This window comes from Macadamia integrifolia, chromosome 14, assembly GCF_013358625.1.
Source record: "Macadamia integrifolia cultivar HAES 741 chromosome 14, SCU_Mint_v3, whole genome shotgun sequence".
Classification (NCBI taxonomy): Eukaryota; Viridiplantae; Streptophyta; class Magnoliopsida; order Proteales; family Proteaceae; genus Macadamia; species Macadamia integrifolia.
The window spans coordinates 13,220,217-13,243,824 of record NC_056570.1 but is presented as its reverse complement, the minus strand read 5'-3'; the positions used below and the strand labels follow the sequence as shown (position 1 = coordinate 13,243,824).

Sequence of the window (23,608 nt, the reverse complement as noted above, 5' to 3'; positions counted from 1 at the left end):
TTCAAGTAGCAGGAAAGTCACCATGTCTTTGTTGTCGCACTCCAACATAATGAGACATATCTTCATTAATAGATTTCAAAAGAGGTGAGCGGATTGCCAAAACTTCACCCACTAAAGCCACTTGAAATTGAACAAGATTAGATATGGCAAACTTAGGACGCCCTTGATAGTCACGACAGATAAAACCTATATCTCCTTGCATCGACCCATGGGAGAGACTCGCATCATGTAGACACCGAATTTTGTCACCCCTCGGCAATGATGACAATATGAAGAATTACATGTTAGACATTTTAGACTTGGAGAATTTTCAAGCTTAGAGTAGAAAATGACCATTTTCCCCCTATAAACTTTCAAGAGAAAATGTTTTTAAAAATTAGAATTTGATATTGTGGATTATTGTCGTTTGTCCCCTCAAGTCGGACATTACACTTTGATGCGAGAACTATGCGAATCGACGTCCGATTCTCTCTTTCATTATATGATCCGGGTCCCTATTTTATGCATATTTTCGTAAAGGTTTCCGATCGAGACCACAATCGTTTCTCACATCATTGGATAGTTCTCCGACTGAGCTTTCTAACGGCATATTACACGTCGAATTCTGACTAACGGTTTGAAAGATATGACCCCCGAAAGTTGACTCCAAAGTTCTATATCAAATTCCATTTCGAGCAACCAAGGAGTGCCACATGGCGTCCAAACCCCTTTGTCCTAAAGCAAGTCTTTTTGGATAATTCTCTCTAATTTTTTAGTCTCACATCGGAAATAAGAGAGAATTGTCTCAAGTCCCAAGGCTATAAGTATAGCCCTTCCTCTCTTCCAAAAAGGGAAGAGAAAAAATTGGGAATTTGGGAGAGAGAATGTTCCCATCAAGGTTTTGGCTAACTTTTTTCCTCTAAAATCAAATATTCTCCAAATCTAAAAGTTTAATACATTAATCCTTCCTTGAGCTGGGAGATCTAGTCCGGTTCGGTTCGATTTGGGACTTGAAACACAAGGGTTATCTCCCCTTATTTCTTGATTAAGGCCGGGTTTAAGGTATTTTTCTTCTCCTAATTGCAATTTAGAACTAGTTTATCTAATTTAATAGATTAGGTTCTAATTTATTAATAATTGTTTCATTTAGATTAATTATGTTTAATTAGTTTCAATTTGGTTTAATGTGGTTTATTAGATATAAATTGGTTTATTCCGATTCAACTAAGTGTATTTATGTTAATTGGTTTATTTAGATTAATTAGATTTAATTAGCTTTAATTTGGATTAGTATGGTTTATTAAATGTGAATTGGTTGATTCCGGTTCAATTGGATTTATTTTGTTTTAATTGGGCTCAACATAGTTTGATTTGGGTCATTGGTTCCAATCCATTGGTTTTGCTAATTCAGTTTGTTTTTCTCATTATAATGTGTTTTGTTTTATCTTATTATTATATTTTGATTCAATTAATCGGTTTTATTTGTGGCTTAATATATTCACTTAATAAGTAGGTTTGATTTGATTTATTTTTGATTTTTTGTTCTTTAGACATAAACCCTTAGATTATGATCTCAAGCCCTAATCTCTTCTCCCATCTCTTCTTCCTTTCTTTCTTCTTTTCCCTGTAGCAGAAAATCAGCCGCCTCCCTCCTCTTATTCTTCTTCATTTTTTTTCTTCTTCTCCTTTCTCCTTTCTTCTTTCTCATTTCCAAACCAGCAGCCATCGTGGTAGCAAATCCTTCACTTCTCAGGTAACCGAACCTCCCTCCTCCTCTTCTCCTTCTCTTCTCCATGGCTGAAACCTGCAACTTCTTCTTCTTCTCTTCTTTTTCCCTGCTGCGGCAACTACAAACCAGCAGCCATCGAACCTCCTTTCTCATTTTTCTTCTTCTTCTTATTTTTCTCTTCTTCTTCCCTGTTGCTGCAACTACTAACCAGCAGCCACCAAACCTCCTTTCTCATTCTTCTTCTTCTTCTTCTTCTTCTTCTTCTTCTTCTTCCCTGCTGCTGCAACTACTAATCAGCAGCCACCGAACCTCCTTTTTCATTCTTCTTCTTCTTCCCTGTTGCTGCAGCTACTAACCAGCAGCCACCGAACCTCCTTTCTCATTCTTCTTCTTCTTCACTTTCTTCTTCTACTTCTTTCCTTCCTCCAAAATCTGCAGCAACCATTGGTGATATAAACTAGCAAAAAAGAAAAAAAAAACTATTCTCACCTTCATTTTCTCCTAGTCCGAATTCATCCTCCCCCACTTTTCTCCATAACTGAAATCACTTCCTACTTCTTCCCACTTACCTTTCTCCATAACCAAAATCTGAACCACTACAACTCCCATCTGCTTCCCTTTGCCAAAATCCACCTCCAGCCCATCGTCTTCTCTTCTTCTTCTTATTTTATTTTATTGTTTTTTGTTATTTCTTTAATTTGCTGATTAGATAGTCCATATTTGTAATACCCACAACCTGTTATTTCATTTCTGTTTTTTTGTGTGGAATCTTCCCCTCCTTTTGTTCTTTATTTTTCTTTTATCCATTTTGGTTTAATTTCAGGTCTATAATGTATCCAGTCCTAGAACTTAGGGTTGGGATTCCCCTAATTTTAAAATTTAAAATAAAATGATTTTATTTTATTTCCCTCTTAAAAACATATGGGACGTAATCTAGGTCATATGTTAGCAAGGGCGTGGCTGGCCCCCCTCAAACCGGCGCGTAGCATTAGGTGCGTTTCTTTGGTTTTTGGGTTGATAAAATGAACCCGTTTCGGTCCATTTCTTTTTATCTCAAATAGTGGGTCCCTTTAGAATTAATTATGTATTTTATTTAGATTCAGATATCTTGCCATATTGATAATCATTAGATTTAGATAGGTTACTCAATGTCATGTTTGCCATGCTTCGTGTTTATTAACATGTTTTTTATACTTGATGATTCTTTTTTTTTTCTTGTTTAAATCAATTCATTTTTCTCATGCATGTAGGTCAGTTAATATTCATATTTTATCCACTTCTCACTCATATCACCACATGGGACATTTACAACCATTATATATTTAACAGAATAGATAGATTCCATTTACTTAAATTGAGGTAGTTAATTAAATAATTATTTTAATATTTAATTAAATAAAGTCTTAACTCATTAGATTAATTAGGGTTCATATTGCATTTAATTGACTCTTAAAATTCGGTTTTAATTGTTTTAATTATTAGGTTGATTAGGTTTTTCAAAACTTCCATCTGAAATAGTTAGATTTGGGTAGCTTTTACCATTCAATTCAAGTTTTTGTCTTTTTTTAAAAACCTTTTTACCTATTAGATTAATAGATTAATTAGGATTGCAATAATTCATTTCACAAATTATTAGGGATTATGATTAATCATTTTAATTAATTCAATTTAGGATTTCATAAATTCATTAATCGTCCATCTAGGTTAGGCTCAATTAATTGAGTTAGTTTAATTTAGGGTTTCACAAATTGCTCAACTAATCCTAGGTCTAGGCTTATTTAATTAGTTTAATCTAAGACTCATAATACATTAATTAAATCATTTAGGGTTTTTAATTTTTAATTAGCGTAATCATTTTATTATTTGCATCATAACCTAACTAGCATAATTCAGACACTTGGTTTAGGGTTTTCACACGTCATGCTTAGATACCTAGTTTAGGATTTTCAGTGACCTAGATTTAGGACTAGTTAGTAGGGTACAAACAAACTTTGGTCAAACAGAAAGAGACTAGCCTTAGGGCTGGGTAGACTAAGTGCCTAACACCTTCCCAGTCTGCCACTCGACATTTGTCCAGAATCTTGGTGCAAACTAGCCTTATTCATCAGAGTCATTAGTCTCTCTCCCTTGATTGGGGGAGACATTTATGGGTCCTAAACCCTTTCTAAGTGGCGACTCCCCTTTTACCCATAACGTGTATCCCCCCTTGGCATTTGATGACTAGGGGATACTATCTCATTAGGGTCAACCCCTAGCGTATGTACACGCGCTAAGTGCCATATCGTGACCCGACGGAGGTCCATGATACCTACACATCACAATTTGTTTTATCGAAATTTGCAAGCAAGAAATCCCATTGATGAGGTAGAGAGATAGTTGTTGAGAATCTAACTATAGGAACCGATCGATGAGGAGGGGAGATGGATTGATAAAACTCCCTAAATTTTTTTTCTGCTGATCAAATGATCTCCAAAGGTGACCATATCGCTTTCCAAATAGAAAGTCATTTCGAGCTAACCATAATTGCCAACAGATAAACGAACATAGGGATATCATCTCTTTGCTAACATTCTTACCTCTTGTGGAAAACACTTTCCAACCATTAATCCAATCATGAAGGAGAACCTCATCACCTTCCGGAGCTTTGTGAGACAAACTACTACGAAGCCCCACTGGAAGTGCAAAAGGAATAAGCCAAAAGAATATGGGAAGTAGATTCTTGGATATTGCCACATCGTGCACAATGGGGATCAACTGAGATATCTCTTTACCGGAGATTTACCAAAGAAGCAAGGCCCTTAGCACAAGTTCTCCAAAGAAAAGATTTTATTCTTGGGAGAGAGTTGCAATTCCAAATTTGCTTCCAAACTCGTTCTGGAACTTGTTGCCAAGGTTTGGAGAGGAAGATGACGCTTCAAACACATCTTTGTCAGCTTCTAGATTGAACAATAGGTGGTAAGCTGATTTTACCGAAAAAATCCCATTTCGAGAAGCGCCCCAAGTTTGAAAATCTTCTTGCAAGAACAAAGGAAGCTGGATTTTCAAAATCTCAGTTATTTCATTAGGGTTGAAAAGGGAAATAAGGAGATCTCATTTCCAAACACGATTGTCATGATCAATAAGCTGAGAGACTTTATGAAACTCACAATTTGGATGTTGGAGAGTGTGCTATCATATTCGGAAAAACACATTCTGGAAACAAAATTAAACCGGCCCTTACTCATCCAATCTTACTTATACCCTGCCTGCCAAGCTTCCAACTGTAGGTCATATCTTGTGGCTGAATAAGAGAACAAATTGATGATTTCAACATCTTTGAAGTGTCCATTTTTTTTTTTCCTGAAAATTACGATTGGGAAAGCAGAATCTAAAGGTTAGTAATCCCCTTGGAACAAATTCAATGGCCATATGTCCTCTGCATAATGGTGGGCCCATTGAACTATTGAAGATGAACTCCATTATCTTCAGCACTAGGATTGACAGTATTTACCCATCAATGATAAGTTTCAACCGAGAGGAAGATAAACTTTCTCATTACTATTGCTTGTCACTGGTGAACCTGGAAATAGAAACAACTTTTAACTTTTCATTGACGTGATTCATAATTCAATTCAAGATTTCCGAAATATTTCCATTCAATGTATGGTAGGAAAGCCTTATAGATGCATTCCACGCACCCAAAAAGAAAAAAGACCTCTCTCTCTTCCTGAGTGGTGAGCAAGGCAATCATATCCGAATAAGAAATACAAATAGAACAGGAAACCACCTTCCTCAATTAATTATTAACCATAAATTAACCACTAACTAAGCCTTTCCCACAATAGGGAAAGTCCCCCTATAGTAATGCCCGATACAACTATTAATGGGTCCAATAGGGGTACCTATGACATTCCTATAGACCAGAATTATAACTTAACCACTCTCAATCACACATCTAAAAATCCTTTCTAGCCTAGGTAGACAGAAGGATATAAAATAGACTAGTTTAGACAATTTTTGAAAAGAGATAAACTATGATAAATATCATACCTGAAATAACTGGTTTTTGAAACACAATGACCAATCCGAGTCATTTGATGTAACCAATCCACCTCCCTCTATGCTTATGGACTCTGCACACACATTGGATCTCTGAGGAGGGATCTTTACTTTGTCTTCCCCATCAATAGCAGGTTCCTCATATGCAAATTCAAGAGGCTTAAAGTAATCATTTAATGTTAGATCATCTTTAGCTGTCTGACTAACTCCATGATGAAGATCAGATTTTAGCTGACCATTACCACAACAAGTGAGTGCTTCTGCTTCTTCTTCTTCATACGGGAGCCGGCAGCAGTAATCTGATTTTTCCATCTCGAAGACATGACTGACTAATCCATCTCTCCATGATATCCTCATCTGTGACTGAGAGACATTCTCAAAGCTCGAACATGAAAAGTCCACACCCAAATCATTCAAAGGCTTCTGAATTTGGGCACAGTCAACAGAATTTAAAGGTGTAACTGGGTGTGAGAAGTGGGCACTCAAAGCAGGCAGTGGTGGAACATCAGCAACACCCCACATTGATATCTGGCTTCGGGGAGACAAATGTGTGTCGCGCAAAATATCCACCATCGAATTAAGTTCAAGTTGATGCTGTTGATGATTGTCCCCATCCAAGCAAGACGATCCAAACTGTATATCTGAGCTTGAATCTGACTGTGGTGTACACATCACATTTCCACTACCCAAAGAGTCCCAGGAGAATGGAGAATTCTCTCTTCTAATATCATACCGGTATTCTCTCTCTTCTGGTGGAAAATCATCCTTGAGATTAGCTGTAGTAGAAGGCACAGGCGTACATGATGAAGAACAACCAATTGCATGATCAGAAGAATGTCTTTTCTGGGAGACTGTTGACATAGGTCCAACAAACTTTCCATATTTCGGAAACTCAATTGGAGAAACCAAAGAAGGTCTCCTCTTCCCTCCACCATAGATAGTTGTATTTGTAGCAGTACTTGCACTACTACTGATGCTACAAACATTCGAAGAAAACCCATGACGAGCCGAAGATGAAGAAGGGGAATGGATTGCAGAAAAACCCGGCAGCTTCCCAGATTCAGGTGAGCCTTTTCTAGAACTGCCCCAGTGATCCTCTCTCTCCTCATCACAGGGGAGCAAGAGCCATTGCACTGAAGCTTCAGTGGGTACAGGAACCAAAGAAACCCTAGAAGCATTGAGATGCCTCACATCATTACTACGATCAATGCCATCAAAAGCCCCAGCTTTACAAAACACTGCATTATCTCCTACAGTGAGGACCCCTCTTGGCCTGCATTTCCTCTTGTCAGTCACCCCAGAAAGAAGATGACCAGCTCCAAAACAAGTAGGTGAAGAAACCACTGATGACTCACATTGGATCTCTGGAGATATTGAAGCCTGAACAGGGGGTGTCGTGTTGGTTGTTGTTGTTTTCTCTTCTATAGCCTTATCAGATGTAGAACCCAAAACAAACCCTGGTGCCAACTTTTTCACAGGAGTTCCTACCTCCTTTAAATCTACTTCATCACTCAACAATCTTGGGCTAGAAGACTCAGCTGTATCAACTGGCTCTTTTCCTTTCAAAGGCTCTTCCTTCAAAAATACCCCAGAAACCAATTCATTGGCACAGAAGCCACAGCCCTCCACATCTGATGAGGGTTTTGGTAGTCGATTTGCTCTGAAACTATGCTTTTTACCATTTTCCCACTGATAGAGAGATGAGGTTCTCTTGGGTTTCTCTAGATTTCCTGAAATGGCCCCGCCATTGGGGAGTTGTTTAGTTGGGGGTTTGGATCTGCATTGTGAAGGGCCAGGATTTGGGGCTGATTTAGGGGTTTGGGGTAGATTTTTTGGTCCTCGCAGAGGTGTTTTGGAAGAAGAGTTTGAAAGGACGGAGTTTGACCAACCTCTTGGAGCCTCAATCGACAGAGAAGAATTGCTGCTGCTGCTCCTTTTCCTGCTCCTGTTGATGTTGTTTAGGTCCTTCAATGGATTCCGAGAACTCAGTTTCTTCTTACGCTCACCATTTAAATCGAATCCTTCTGATCCATGAGAGCTCTTCTTCACGAATTTTGACACACTACTCATTTCTCTCTCCCTCTCTCTCTGCAACTACAATGCCTCCCAGATCTAATTTTGTTTCTCTCCACCGAGTCTCACTACTCTCATGGTCTCACCTGCGAAGTGCAAAGAGAGGATGCCTCTGATCGCTACGAGAAGAGACGACAAGATTTCTTCCTACCCAAAGCAAGGGAGACAGCTCCAAAGGAATCACTAAGTGGGTCGTCTCTGTTAACGACCCAGAACATTGTGGTCTCAGAAATTTTGTAGTACCAAATCCTACCTGTAACTGTAACAGGAAATGGCAATGCGGAAGAAGCCTAACGCGAAATCGCTTCTGAGAACAATTTGGCCTTCAATGATGGACTCAGTTGCGTTTAGGGTGTCAGTAAGAGAAGCAATGAACGAGAAAGGGGTAACGTCTTTGGAGTCAGATACTGTGCTGGAGAGAAACCAGTGGGGACTGGGGAGTTTTGTTTTTCTCTGCTGCTTTCTCTCTCCTCAGTCATCAGTCATCACTGGTCCCTCTCCAGCAACACCCTGCGATGGAGACGGAGAGGATCCTATCCATCCAAATCCAACTTCTTTCCTTGATGTTATCCCCTTGGCTCTTTACTGGTATTTGAGAATTGGAATAAAGTATGCTACCTCTTGGCATATACCTGCATCAAGACACAATAGATGTGAATAGACTACACTGCCCCCACCCATTTGAAGATTTTATGTGCATACCCTCCCATATGGCCGCTCCCGTTAATGTGCACCAAAGTCAAAGAGGTAGTGTTCCCTTACTCTTAAAAATTAGTGTGAGATGAAGGAGTGCAATTTAAAAGTTCTTCAATCGTGAGTAGATGGGGCAATTAATGGTAAAATCAAATATGACTTATTCTCAATTGGGACTGTGTTGTTCGACTCATCAAGTTTTGAGGGAGTGAGTCCGGTCACAAAATCTGGTTATTTCAACAATTGTTACTAATTATTTATTTATTTATTTTTTTTCACTTTGATTTTTTATAGCCAAAGAATGAAATGATGTCTAAGAATGAGGTCCATATCCATTTTTGGTTGGTTGCACTAATTTTTTTGAGAATCAAGAATAATTGGACCCGAGAACAATAGGTTTTACATTAACAACACTAACCTAGATATTAATGTTCTATGTTACCTTTCGTAATTAATGAGGTCTTTTCTTTTCATGAAAAAAAAAATTTGAAATTAAGAATCACCAATTTAGATTAAAATCGGCAGATTCACTAGATTCAATTCTACTTTTTGAAATCATGGTGGTGGTCAGGCAATGTTTATTTCTTGGGGTTTCTTTTACTTGCTTTTGCTTTGTGCGAAAAGAGAAATGCAGGCCTTTGATATCATATGATCAATTTTTTTTTTTTCAAGTTTTGAAATTAGATTTCTTAGTTTTAATGATTACTTAAATTTCGTCATCCTACCATCAAGTTTTCCTAGATGAATGTTGATTTTCTTTAGATTCAACTAGAACTTCTTTACCCATATTTAATATAAAACAGTCATCTTTTTCCACATCACATTAGTGACTCCATCAAAATCCCACATTCCCTAAGTCACTAATTCGTCAATAATGCCTTCAAGTTTTCTCCTTCTAAATTCTACCATTTTATCCCGAGGCAAATAATTCACATTTCCACAATTCAGCATTTTAAAACACTTCCAATACCATTAATTTATGTTGTATGGTTAAGCTCTCCCTCGGCTGCTTTTAAAGGTTTTGAAACGTTCTTCTCTCTTTTCAAGGAATGTGCTTACCATTGACAAATAGACAAAACATAAGCTACTATAAAGTCTTAAATTTAATCCATCTCCTCATTCTTATCTCTGAAATCATATCTTCCATGAATTCTTTCATAACCTCTATTATCTTTACCAATACGTTCATTTAGATCTTCTCCTATGATAATATTCTCTCTTTGACTAACACCATGAATTAATATTTACATGTACGTGGTCCCAAGTCCCAAAAATTTTAATTAGTATTTCCATCTAATCTGATTTGGTGTGTGTAACCACTAATTATATTGATAACCTTTTTCGCAACACAAGTTTGATGAATATTATCCTATCATTAATTCTTTTAACATCTACAGACTACAATATCATTTTTAAATCTTTATTTGTTACTATTCCCACCCCATTTCTATTGTTTTTATCCGAATATGCCAAAGTTTATAGTGATCTAGTTCATTAGTTTTCTTACCCTACCATCTAGTTTCTTATACATAAGCTATGTTAATTCTTCTTCTTTCTTATTATATCTATTAATTCTAAAATCTTTCTCATAAAAGTTCTTATGTTCCAAGATGTTAATCTAATTCTATTGCTTTTGGACTATCTTATTTACTCGAAGTTGTCAATGGCGCGAGATCTCTTGCCCAATTGTCATTGCAATAAGAAACGAAGCAATTCGTCGCTTATAAGGGACGTTTTAGCTAACTCTTGCCCACTATTCACTACACCCGAGTCATAGTGCAACACACCATTTTGTAGACATGCCTATGGAAATAAACTTTTGCCAGTGAATTAAAAGGAAAATTTTCAATAACAATTGGTTGGGGAAAAAAAAAGGGTGATTTACATCAATCTCCCCTAGTGTTTTCCTATATTACATTCTCCCCCCTAAAAAATCATTTATTACATTTAAATAGAAAAAAGTAATATTGTTAGACTAGTGTTTGTTTTAAAATGTAAAAAGTCATAATTACCGTTCTTCTTGTTTATACAGTTGTTCTTCATTCAAATTGCATTAAAGTTATACTTCTCTGCCTCTTTCTCTCTCTAAGAAGTCAAGAAACTAGAATTAACCTTTTAATTTTTTAAAGCTTGTACTTAAACTATGGTCTCCCATCAGAAACCTTCTTGTACTTGTCTTTCATTTTGATCTTGATTTGGTAAACCTGCTTTTGGGTCTCTGGTTTTTCTTTCAATACAATTACCAGTCTCCACTTTCTAAACTTTCTATTGATTCTCTGCATAGTCTTCTTCAATCCCATCACAGATTGGGATTTAGTTCTATAAGTATATCAATATATGCTCTTATTCATCTTTTAGCAGTTTAAGAGGTTGGGTCTTCTTTTTATTCATTTGTTTATGAATAGGATACACAAAATCTGATATTAAGGGGTTATTGCTTTTTTATCAGTTTCTGCTTCTGCCCAAATTGAGTGATAAGGGGATTGTCCCGAAATTGAGGAGATAGTCCTCATAGCTTCTCCAAGTTGATAGATTTTTGCCCACTTCACATGGTTCCTGATGATAAAAAGATGATGGAAAGTTCTTTTTTCTCTTGTGGAGGTCTGATTTTCTTTAATCCCAGAAGAAGATAATGTGATTTCAAATCCAGTGTCTGAAGGGACACCAGCGAACTTGTTGAGGAACTGCCATGACTTATGATAGATCAAAATCAGTAAGGTATGTTCTTCCAGACTCCGGAGCTTCATTGCTGTGATTCATTTAATCCAATTTCTGGTTGAATTCTGGATTGCTTTGTTGATTTTAGGACTAGAGAATCTCCAGATAGTTTACAAGTGGGAAATCTTTTTATATTCTAAAATTAACACTAGTCTAATGGTGTTACTTGTTGGGGTTTAAATGTAATAAGCGATTTTTTTCAAGGGGGAGGATGTAATATAGGCAAACGCCAGGGGAGGTTGATGTAAATCACCAAAAAAAAAATGACAGAAGTTTATTATTTTTTTTTCATTACTTTCAATCACTACACTTCTAATCAAAGAGGCCCTAGTTGTGGTACCAACTACGCTAGTGAGCTTATATAGTAGCTAAGTGCCATCACTTGATGATGGAGGGCCTGACCCTAAACTTTCTCGCTCCAATAATTCAACCTCCAATTTGACCCTAAACCTTCTTATCCCTCCAATGATTCCACTTCTCATGATGATATAGGAGATCAGAATACGAGGCCATGAGTTAAAAAAATTTAGGCAAAACCGCAAAAGTTTCTTCAGTTGGCTTGGCCATTGGACAACTAGAAATGATCTAGGTAGTGCACATGTTAAATTTCAGATCTAATTTCAATCACTTCTCTCTATTTAATGACAGACACTTCAATGTATGCCTTGCTCCTCAATAAATCCTTATACCATGTCAAATTCCTGAAATTTTCAATTATCTGTTTTGCTACATGGCCAACTACATAAGAGCTTAAACTTAACATATGAGCAGGGACCTTACAGTTTAGTTGTCCATTAAAATTTCAATCCAATCAGATCTGCCCTGTGAAAAGCAGACACCAGACCACATTTGATTATGTGGACCACCAAACCAGAAATCTTTTAAATGTTATGTACAAACACATCCAACTCAGCCCACAAGCCAAACAAACCAAGAAGCACAATCAATTTCTATTCAGACTAAAACCTTCCAACATAACTTTTCAAAATGACCAACAATTATCCATTTTCAGATTCCTTTCTCTGAATACAATATATGTACTCATCCATCCCTTTTTGAAGGTCCCACACACCCACCACATAGGGGGGAAAAGGAGAAAAAAACAGATGAAAAAGAAAGGTCCCCACTGCAAACGTGCTTTGTCCATCCACTACTTCCCACTGATAAACCAAGGTGGGGAAAAAAAGAAGAGAAAAACAGAAAAGCATAGCAAGGACAGCCTTCACAATCTCAATTGGCTTGAATCCAGCATGACATGCTTAGTGCCTGCAATTTTTCCCCCTCTTCTAGAATGACATCAGAGCCTGTTTGACGAAACAGGGAGAAAAGGCAACATTATGGTGTCTGACTTTGATTGCAATTTCGCGAGCGAGAGGTGTTCAGTGGTAACCATCCCCAGTAGTAACTATAAATTGGTGGATTTGGAATAAGACCATTAAGGGGAGATTGGGCCCTGGAAGAATGTAGGGAGTCATAGATGAGCACGTGCAATTGTGTCGCCTTGCCTTTCAATCTATGAAGGGCTGTTGGACTCCGCCTTCACTAGTGTCGAGCTGTCTGGTTGATGTGTGTGGTAGATGGCTGAGGCAAGCGATAGTGGCATGATGCAGAGTGCCTTGGATTGCAGGAATTGCATTGCTGCCCCAACATCTTCTTCCATAAGCTTTGCTACTTGTCGTTCTGTGCCATCGTTTGACCACTTCTCCCACGTTCGCTGGTTGCTTCCACTCTCACTTCCTTCCCCCTTTAACCCAAGAGACAAAAGTCATGTTACCATGACAACGGCAAAGAAAGGTGGTAAATATACCAAAGGCAGTTACAGAAGTGATCAAGGTAAACACAATTACTGCAATAAACGTATAGATACCCAAATATGGAACAAAGGCGAACAATTTACTCATCCACCAAGAAGTTAAATATAATAATTTAAAGCAAGAAAATGGAAATAGGAGTGTGTAATTGCAAAGCTACATAAATCCAGCTGTCAATTAATTTTTATTTGCTGGCGAGGGGGTTGTGGTATAACAACAGCATATTATGTCGACAAATGCGTGCATATGCATAAGCTAAAATACAAAATTAAGGAACCCTACTCATTCTATTACCTCAACTGAGTTTAGTGGGATGTCAGCTACAAGTTGTGCCACTGCACCAGCTCCCCCAAGTCTGCTCATGCTCAGAACCTGTAAATACGGTTGGAAAACAGATGGACTAATTATTAGAAGATGGAAAAATATATACTGGATGCAAAAGATAGTTATTTTCATCTATCATCATCATGTTTCTGATTCAAAGACAAAATAGCTCATATTTCAGAACAGTTACAAGATTGAGACTGAGGTTTACAGGTAATTAACCATTTTAACCATTTCATTCATAAACTTCCTACAGGTCTTATAGGTGACAAAAACTTGCATGACAAGAATGGGTCCTTCAAAGATAGAAGGGAGATAATGAGTCCAGGGTTCACAATGAAGTCTTCCCAGAGATATGCAGAGCAATAAATAAAGGGTGTACAGTTTTAGATAAATCTGAAGGGAGTTGAAGTTAACAATGGCTAAACAAAAATATGGTCTATATTATCAGTAGGAAAAGCAGTTACCTCATGCAGTTGCATTATACTGATTGGATCAATATGATTGCATATGGAGGCACAGGTGCAAACCCTAGAGGCATACAAGGTGCCAGCAGTCCAATGGGCTGAAATTGAGTGTTGGGTAGTATACATTATAGGTCGGGTTTTTCATTTTTATGGATTGCATTATAATGTGTCCAATCTATAAGCCCATGTTTGGGTAGTTTAAGTTGGCATAAAGTTTCAGTAGTAGTTAGAAGAGTTTGTTTTTCTAATTCAGTGTGAAAGATCGATTAGGCGTCCAACTGTGAGTCTAGTAAAAAAAAATTTCAAAAGGTCTTTGTACATAAAAACAATTATCAGCATCAATGGAGAATATGGCTCCATAAAATGGTTGGAAGAAGAAAATTTTATCAATCTCCATGATGACTAAATATGGGAAATAAAAAAAAAATGGGCCGGGGACCTAGGATGGGTGAGTTTGGAGTTGGTCCTAACCTTTGGCATTTTTGCAACAAGTGGCTGCCCTCAAGACTCGAACCCGGGCATTTTCCTGGCAGCCCAAACCTTTCACCATTGCTATAAGCAATGGTCCTATATATGGGAATTGATTTACTTAAATTATAACTCAACTGTGAAAGTAGAACTAGTTCACCTTTACTTGGAGCCGGAGAAACTTCACATAATCCACGATCTCATCAAGCATGGCTGCTCTGTCTGTCTGCATAACCAAATCAGTTAGTTAATGGATTAGACATAAGACTCTACAGGGTTGGGACATGGGAATCATGTTTCACTTAATATCTGAAAATATTAACTCCTAAGATATGGCATCTTCTTAATCTTCTTACTTATATTCATTAACTTGATTATACAAGGATGGAACTTAAGCCATCCTGAAGCATTAAATACATGTTGATGATGCCTGTTTAAGACAGGATTGCTGCAATTAAACATTAATTTCTCACGCAAATAGTAGAATCTCTGAACACTGATGTTCTCTGTTGGCCTTTTAGCTGTGGGACCACCAAAGAACTACACTAGCCATAGTTGTCACGGCGCCTAAGCGAGCTGAAGCAGTGGCTGGGTGCCTAGGCACTTGCCTAGAAGACGCCTTATTGAACAAAGCAGTTCGAAAGAAAGAGGGAGGTAAGGGCTTATATGTGATATAAAAGACTTATGTTATTCGGTTGTATATAGGGAAAGGGGGTTATGTGTAAAGGAAAAAAATCTTTTTCCACTAGGTTCTAAATACAAAGACAAAAGTGACTAATTTATAAATAAGATATTATCTGGAAAATGTAAGCCTGATGTGTTTAGGTCTCTAGGGCTTCGGATGGGGGAGGATGAGTTGCAGCAACTCCATCTTCTTCCTCTTGATGGTGTATGAAGGAGAAATGAAGTTCTAGGGCATTATGAGGACACCTAAGCAGGCATGCCCCCTTCCTCTTCCTCCTGTTGCTCCTTTTTCTTCCTCTATAGCAGTGGCAGTAGTGCTTGCAACCTCTGCTACTGCTTCTGTTTCTTCCCACTACTCCTCTTCCTTTTCTTCTGTGGCAACAAGGCTGCTGCAGCTTCAATCTTCTTTGGCAGAAGCAGCTGCTCCTTAATCTCCTGTTCCTTTCCCTATTTTTCCTCCATTTTAACTCTTTCCCCCCACTTTTGAGTTAATTTTATTTTAGTTAGGTTGCCTAGACAGAAAAGTGACTGTTTGCCTTGCCACCCTGGCTTTTCCCCTTCTTTGGCCCTGTTTCCTGAATTAATTTTTCTTTTAGTTAGGCTGTTTTGACAGAAAGTGACTGTTTGCCTTGCCCCACACACTGCCATGGGGCCGAGGCAATGCCTTGACAACCATGACACTAGCAGTTACTTTTCAAACCAAATCAGAGAAGTTGAACCCCTAATTCACAGATTATTACTAAGCAAAAGAGGAAAAGAAAAACATCGACAACAACTACCACCATGACTATCACCACCATCCAATCTCATTGAATAGGATGCCAAAAGTTTTCTGATTCATGAACACATTTATTCCAAGGCTATACTACCATGACTGCTTTAAGCTGGAATAGGCCATATTAGAGAATGTATAGAGCAGCATACAACGTATACTGCCAACCTAGGGTCCAAAGTCAAACCACCATTTTGAATGTATTCTTTATTTATTTGGGGGACTATATTTAGAGGGTCTAAAATAGGGTTTCCTAGAAGTTTTGGGACCTAATTTGGCCACTTGGGCCTCAAAACCCTACACTGAAATTTGCAGGTTTCGACCGAAATGCCGTGTTTCATGAAATATTTTGGTTTTGAACCTGGTCAAAACTAGGCTCAAAACCGAAACCTCAAACTATGTTGTCATCAATGATAACCACATGAAAAGTCCTCAAGTCCTTTTAAGGAACAGATTAGCTTGAAAACTATTCCCCATCCCCATCCCCGCCCGGGGGTAGGGGGGGGGTTGCTCACTTCCTCAAATAAACAGTTTGTTGCACACAGATCTGGTTTCACATGTTAGCTTGGCAATTATGATACGGATTTAGAGCCGGTCAGCAATTTCAACATGGATACAAAGCCACATGTATGTCACCGAAACCTCTAATAAGTGGAAGATAAAGTACAAAATGAGTATGGATAATCTTTAGTCAAGAAGGTATAGCCCCAGGAGGTGAGATATGCGATGCAAAGACCAGGAATTATTATTGATTATTCACTGTCTACCAGTTATTACTTTGGAATGAAGACCCCATTTAGTTGGGATAAGGCTAAGTTGTTGTTGTCGTTACTTTGGAAAGAAAGGATTCATGTTTTAAGCTTTTGTTCAGATTGTGAAATTTCAAGATCACCAGCTCTGAGGCCTTTTTGGGTGGCATCCTATCCTTAATCCATGACACTGCTCTAAACCTGTTTTCACTGAGATACTACGATGCACCAAAATTGGTGAAAGATCATCAATTGCTTTTATGTAAAGGCCAGAAGTAACACCAGGACTGTTTACCGATATAAAAGAAGAATCCAAGAGAGGCTTGTTGATGATAATTTTAAGTTCTTAGGGGACTTATTAGGAATTACCATTTCCCATTTCCCATTTCCCATTTCCCATTTCCCATTTCCCAACTACTATAATTCTCATAGTGGCATAGGAGTTCACTTTGTGCTGACTTATGAAACAAGTACAGAAATCTTCTGGAAAGCCAAGGGTGACAAGGGAAGGATGATACCCCCCACAAAATGTTCTGTTTCAGGGTGATTTAGATTTTTCCATTAACTTGGGAAATGCTTTTGAGTTGAGCTACATAGGATGATTCAGAATTTCTCATAAAAAGACATCAGGTGTTAGATATTTAAATTTGATCTCTGCTCGGTGGAACTTTGGGTGGGGGGTGAATCTTTCCGATTGCATTTTCTGCAGTCTCAAATCCATAAGGCTGATAGTTAATTCAGAATGAGCAGACGTAATAGGGGTTAGCTTCATTTCTGTGATAACATTGTTTTTGAGAATCATCAACTTGTATTTCACTTTGTTGGTTGAGTTAGATCAGGCCCATACACTATGCATTCGGCTATAATAGGACTAATCTAATAATAAGCACAGTTCCTTCCAGATTGGTACCGGTCTGCTTTACCACTGACTGGGTTGTGACTTCAGACATCATAAAGAGGTGGTCTCTAAAAACAGCCAGTTGGCCAGGTTCGTGCAGTAGAAGCCGAAGAGTCGAAGACTGACTAACTTCTGTTTGAAATCTTGGAAATTCCTCTACACAAGAGGTGGTCTTGTGACTCCCGTACTAGCTACGTATGAAACACATCAGATGATAAAAAGGCTACTAGGGGACTCAAAGTTGGAGACATACAGGACAAAACATACATCATGAAATCCTGGCATCGGACATTTGGCCCCTTCATTATGCAGTTTATATCTTCATCTTCCCACTTTCAGCAATTGGATCATTTAAAAGTCATATAAAAAGGTCCACTAACATGGTTCTTTAGTTCTAGGGAATCAAGATGTTTTAAGACACCTTATCACTTATATATGAGTAAACTTTGGTGCAGAATAGAAAACCATTCAACACTTCCTCTTAAGCAAGATTTCCTAACCTTCTTCCACAACCAGATTTTAACATAAATAATGAAGAGTAAAGCACAGAGCAAGTTATTGTAAGAAAAATGATAAACCAACTTCTCACAAAGGAAGCAATAAAAGAGAGGAGATAATGACCTTGTTGGAGCTAGGTACAAGTTCTTGCAAAGCCTTCATTCTTTCTGCTATCCTCTCCCTACGTAACTGCATCCAAAGGAGAATGAAGAGGGGTTTTGCATAACAATAAAAAAACAAAAACGAAAGGAAAATGAGAGCTGAAAAAATTAGAGACCTGGTTCAAGGAGTAAACAACTAAAAACCACATCATTCTAGATACAATTTTATTTTACAATCCTGGTCATGCTGAAACTGGTGTTTTACAGAGTTACTCCTCAGAAAAAGTCCTTACAATAGGAAATGAACCACGAAAACATGAAAATTATGTTCCTTCCTGTAATTATCAACTAGTAAACAAGATCTCCAACCATGAGGCGACAGCCGAAAGGTCCAACTCCAGCTTACCCACCACAAAACAAGGTAAGTCAGTTCATGTTACCCTTACACAACCAGAACCCTAGCTTTATTTTTATTTTATTTTAATATATATGTTTTGGGTTGGGTGGGGGGATGAAAAGCTAGTTGCATCATCAAATTACAACAATTGGACAGAAAAACATAAAATGCCAGTTTTATGATATTTATAAGTTCTATAGGTTGCTCTAACATACTTAAGGAGCATTGGAAATTGGTTGGCCTGCTGACTGGAAACAGATATTTTCTTGTGGCTTTCTATAGTAAACCATAATCAAACCTTTTCAACTTAAATTAGTACGCTAACACTTTAAAAACAAAGAACCAGATTTAATGTCCTCGATCAGATGGGTGTTGTGTTAGATGTAAGCATTACATAATTATGCATAGGATTCAAGCTTACCCGCTCGGCAATACTGTGGGGATCAGTGGCTTGCCCTCGTCTGGCCCGCACTCTTGGACGGATGCCTGGTGAATGTGAATGAGGTGCAGAAGGAACCGCAGGCTGTGTAGATTGACTGTGGAAAGGCTGTGAAATTAAGCAAGAAAACAAAACAATTAAGGGAGTTTTTCATCACCTCGAGTTACAACTGAATAGAAGCTAAACCTGTCAATACTCAAGCTACCAGAACACCCATGAATCACAGCAAACAACTATTTTCTCAAGAGACATACAAATATAATCTCTGTTCCACATCAGAGCTACCCCTTCGCTAGGCCACTACCAAATACAAAATTTATAAATCGACAATCATAACATGAATAAAACAAACCCAACTAAGCTTGCCCTTTTCATCTAATCGATCAAGAGTATATGGTTTTACCTAACAATCCGTCTAAACCGTTAGGTTGATTAAATTTCCCGCTAAGGCAACTCCCAGCAGGTGTACAAAGTCACAAGCACCATCAAGTTGGTGGGAAATTTCAATTTTTGCCCCTCAACGCGTTTCAGGATAATTTCCTCAGGAGTTGCCGACGGGAGGTTAAAACGGTCATGAAACGTGATTAATTGCCCGACTAATCGGATCGCCGATTGAAAAGGAAATGGAAAATTTGGGATTTATTATGAAATATGAATGAAGCACCTGATGAACCTGAGGCTGAGGTGCAGCAGGCCAGACCGAGTGCGCCTGTACATGTCCAAACGCCGGGAACAAACTCGTCAACTGCACAGAGTCTCTGTCCTGCAAAAAAAACCAACCAAAGTTATTAAATACCCAATAATTCCCTCGCTTATTAAATTCACAAACATGCCCTTCCATCCTTCACGCAATAGCGTCGCCGGCGACGCTGTTCTCCAGGAATTCCACGTGAATAAACAAATAACTGGAAAGATGAATTCTGGAGTTCTGAAATTTTCCTACACAGTTTCCGACAACGACGCCGGAAACGGTAAATGCAATCTACACACTTCACATGCATGAGAATTCCCTGCAACTTACAGGGGTTTAAAGTATAAGACGATCAAAGATAGAAAGGGCTTACGTTCTTTCCCGTAGGAAGCTTTGCATCAACACCTTCTCGAAACAGTTTACCGCTTCCGGAAGCTTCCTCCGGTTTCATAAACCCAGTTTTCCCCTGTTCCAAGCTCAATCCCAAGGGAAAGGCTGTCGTCGTCCCCTGATACCCACTACCACTAGGCACGTGACGAGACACTCCCCCAGAGCCCAGCTGCAGAACCATCGACGATGCCCCTGCCGCCGTTCCCGCCAAATTCCCATCATTTCCCGGCAAAGCAGATTCGTTGCCCATGTAAGGAATCCCTAAGACTTGATCAAAGAAATCGTCGCCTAAGCCTTCCGGTGCGTTGTTCGTCATTCCGGAGATGATGAAGTGTAGCAGCAGATAGAAGATGACTGGATTCTTCTGCAAGGGTATCTATTTACAAAAAGCATCTACAATCTACAATTTCCAAAGAGAGAGAGAGAGAGAGAGAGAGAGAGAGAGAGAGAGAGAGAGTCTTTGGTAGTGTGGGCAGTAGACAGTGGAGCAAGGGTTTGAGAAACCCAAAAGCGAGGTTGTCGGCGGAAGGGGTTACAGATACATCGCCCCGATAAACCGGAGAACCTTGATGATTTCGAGGGATTGCTCTATATAATTTTCATATCATATTATAAAATATTTGTTTATTTTAAGCTTTAACTCCTCAAAACTCAGAGAGAGACGGAGAAGGAGAAAAGGAGTGGAAGTGTTGTAAGAGAGAAGGAAACAAAAGCGTTTGCTCGCGATTGCTCGGTCGCCTTCGAAAGTCTCTCTCCTTCGCTCGCCTTGTTCTGAAATCGTTTCTCTCGCTTTTTAAGAGAGAAAGAAGACGATGAGTCAAGATGAGAGACAGAGAGAGAGAGAGGGACAAGAGAGAGAGTCTAAAAGCGGATGTATTTTTATGGAAAAGGTCATACCCCTGGGGAAATTTACGAATCTTGCCATTACTTCCTTCTTTGCCAACCGATGACCTCCATTTTTGTTGGTGGAAATTATACGATGTGGATGATAAAGCATGCCATCCGACGGTTGAAACTGGGGTATCAATGTTTTTTTTTTTTTTAATCGATGCCGACTTTATCCTATTCTATGGTCCTACCCGCTTCGGTAAGGGTATCAATTTAAAATCGAAACGGGCCGTTTAAAACGAAATGATATTGAACCACAATAAATTGATTCGGTTTTGATTTCAAAAGCGATAATATTCTATGTTTGGTTCAATTTTGATTTCATGACAAAAACCCTTCAATCAAATTAAATTACTTATTTTCAAATCGAATAAAGAACCAAGTATGACAAATTTTATTTCTTTTAAATATTTGATAATAGTTTCATGAATCATGAATCTAACAAATAAATTTTTTTTTTTATCCATGAAGATTTAAAAAATTAGTCCAAACATATAGAATAAGATCTAAACTTAATATGAAACTGAACTAAAACCAAATAAGGGACCCAATATGAAATCGAATGAAAATTAAAACCGAATCAAACCATGTCAAATTTGGTTTTAGTTTCTAAAATGTGTTCATATCAATGGTTCGATAGGATTTTGATTTCCACATCTTGTATTTTTAATCGAAACGAAATCAAACCGAATAACCTAAATCAAACCGATTGACACATTTAGCTAAGGGGAGGGAAGGATAGGATCAGGAGACTGGAAGCCAAGACCTCCTAGTTGAATGGACTTAATGACTTATTCCACCACTCACTATCTAATGCTTAGTTACAAACAGTACTAGTTCCTACATTTGCTTGCGGAGGCAAATGAAGTTTGATAAAGATGGTATCAATGAGTGTTAATCGGTTCTGTTATGATTTTGTTTAATTTAAAATTCAGTATCGAAAACGAAATAATCCTTTTGGTTTTATTTGGTTTTTTTTTTTTTTGGGTCTCATTTCGTTCGTATATGATCTTGATAACTTCTTCAATTTTATGTGATTCACTTCTAGGGTTTTGTACGGGACTTGGGAATGTCTTGTGTTGAACTTAAAAGCAAAGAGCAGAAGTGCAAAAGAAAAGTGAGGAGAGCCAATAGTCAAATGCAAAGGTGGGAGAGACGAAGTAAAAACTAAAATCTTAGATATTGTGTTTTAGCCTTTTAGGGTTTAGTATGGTTTATGTTTGGTCAAACTGACGACTTTAGTGAAAAATTGAAACCGCACCAAACCGAATGAAGTATGAGTAAATGATTACATTCACTAATTAAGAAGTTAATCATAACGTCAAATCACCTTGGATGCAGAGATTCTATCTTCTACCTTGGGTGGGTGGCGGAAAAGTCTCCTTTTGAATTATGTTGATTCTTGCATTATGGAAACCAGTATCCAATCATGCACTTTAGTTGCGACCAAAATATGCTCAATCTTGACAGAGTTAAAAGACTATTCATGAAGGGAATTTCCAACACCATAAGCTAAATTTGCACTCCTAGGAATCTTTGACCATTTGGCATGTATTGTTAGGATGAGGGATACTTGGTAAACCCCGATTTGGATCCTCATCATCTCCAACTACTTGGGCGTCCAATCATTTAACTTCCACCCATCCAATGGCTAGGAGGACTTAGACACAAATCCCAATACCTGTCAACACCTGAGGATGTATGTCCAAGTCCTCCTAGCCATTGGACGGATAAGAGGTAATTGGTTGGAGTTGGAGAGGATCTTTTTCCTAGTTCCTCTAATTCTATACCCATCTTTGTAGTTATTACCAAACTCAAGGCAGTTAAACTTTGTCTTCATGCATGGAGTCGGACCCATGTTGGTCACACCGCTAAGAAACTCAAGAAAATAGATCAGAGCTATTTTTGTTGTAGGTATGCCTCAAAAGCCAATTATATAACCAATAGTTGAATTCTAAAGAATGAGAACTTCTTCAAATACTTTGTTATGTTTGCCTCAAATTCTTGATCCATTTTGAAGAATGACCCACTCTGACATATTTTGGTTGCAATCTTAATGGGATTTTTTTTAGATCCCCTGTGACATGGAAAGACCCAATGGATTGACCTGACTTGAAGGAGTGTGTGTGTGTAGTATAGTCTTGTTGAGCAAGCATTGTAAGATTTAGGGGTTTTTTGGGGAAATTTTTTTACCGCGATTTGGATGTTCTAAAGCAATCTCCATTGTAATCTCTTTTCTACATAGTGAATCATATTCTTCTCCCGAGGATGTAGCACACCACATCAATGTGTGAACTTCGTTAAATATGTGTCATATTGTGTGAATCTGTGTTTAGTTTCTGAATATTTGTTAATGTTTGTTCTAACAAATTCAAACATCTCAGCACTAGTTCATAATTACCATCTCCTGCGAGGCAAACCGAGGTTTGCGGCGAAGATTGATATTAGAAAAGTATTACATTGTCAGCTAAAGTTTCTTTGTTTACTATCGTACATTGTCTTAAATTTCCTCCAAGGTTCATAATTTCATTTGATGGATTGTGGCATATGTTACTAATAGATGTTTCTTGGTGATGATTAATGGTGAACAATGTGGCTTTATTGAAAGCATGAGAGGTCTTTGCCAAGCTGCCCATTCACCGTGGCCTCAGGAAAACTTAGTCCAATAGATTATATATTATATTATATTAAAGAAGGTTAAAAAATTATTAATGGAGGAATCAATATATAACTAGACCTCCTCACATACTTACAAACCCTTGAGATCTCTTAACACAACCATTTGACCCGCTGGGGGCAAC

At 38.1% G+C, this 23,608-nt stretch overlaps 2 protein-coding genes across 3 annotated transcripts; both read right to left on the bottom strand.

The window, feature by feature from the left end:
* Window positions 1–4,173: 4,173 nt before the first annotated feature.
* Window positions 4,174–8,258, bottom strand: LOC122062020. 2 transcript variants are annotated; one of them, XR_006134771.1, is made up of 3 exons: window positions 5,738–8,258; window positions 5,199–5,267; window positions 4,174–5,047 (listed from the first exon to the last, which is right to left on the bottom strand). XR_006134771.1 is itself a non-coding variant. In XM_042625646.1 (2 exons), exons 1-2 carry the CDS (start codon window positions 7,814–7,816, stop codon window positions 5,256–5,258), a joined length of 2,091 nt encoding a protein of 696 aa, XP_042481580.1. In that variant the 5' UTR covers window positions 7,817–8,258; the 3' UTR covers window positions 5,198–5,255. The 2 variants fall into 2 exon arrangements, 1 of the variants encoding a protein (XP_042481580.1); XM_042625646.1 differs by lacking the exon at window positions 4,174–5,047 and having other exon boundaries at window positions 5,198–5,267.
* A 3,900-nt stretch (window positions 8,259–12,158) lies between these two features.
* LOC122061841 (transcription factor UNE12-like) lies at window positions 12,159–20,740 on the bottom strand. The gene is made up of 7 exons (XM_042625336.1): window positions 19,903–20,740; window positions 19,503–19,601; window positions 18,821–18,946; window positions 18,025–18,090; window positions 14,461–14,526; window positions 13,336–13,413; window positions 12,159–12,974 (listed from the first exon to the last, which is right to left on the bottom strand). Exons 1-7 carry the CDS (start codon window positions 20,233–20,235, stop codon window positions 12,744–12,746), a joined length of 999 nt encoding a protein of 332 aa, XP_042481270.1. The 5' UTR covers window positions 20,236–20,740; the 3' UTR covers window positions 12,159–12,743.
* Between the last annotated feature and the right edge of the window lie 2,868 nt (window positions 20,741–23,608).

Excerpts from the sequence above, each read along its gene's own strand:
- LOC122062020 (XM_042625646.1), bottom strand. The coding sequence starts at position 7,816 with ATGAGTAGTGTGTCAAAATTCGTGAAGAAGAGCTCTCATGGATCAGAA.
- LOC122061841 (XM_042625336.1), bottom strand. The coding sequence starts at position 20,235 with ATGACGAACAACGCACCGGAAGGCTTAGGCGACGATTTCTTTGATCAA. Across the intron at positions 19,602-19,902 it reads AGCTTCCTACGGGAAAGAAC|GACAGAGACTCTGTGCAGTT; the intron begins GTAAGCCCTTTC and ends TTTTTTTTGCAG. Across the intron at positions 18,947-19,502 it reads CTCAGCCTCAGGTTCATCAG|CCTTTCCACAGTCAATCTAC; the intron begins GTGCTTCATTCA and ends TTAATTTCACAG.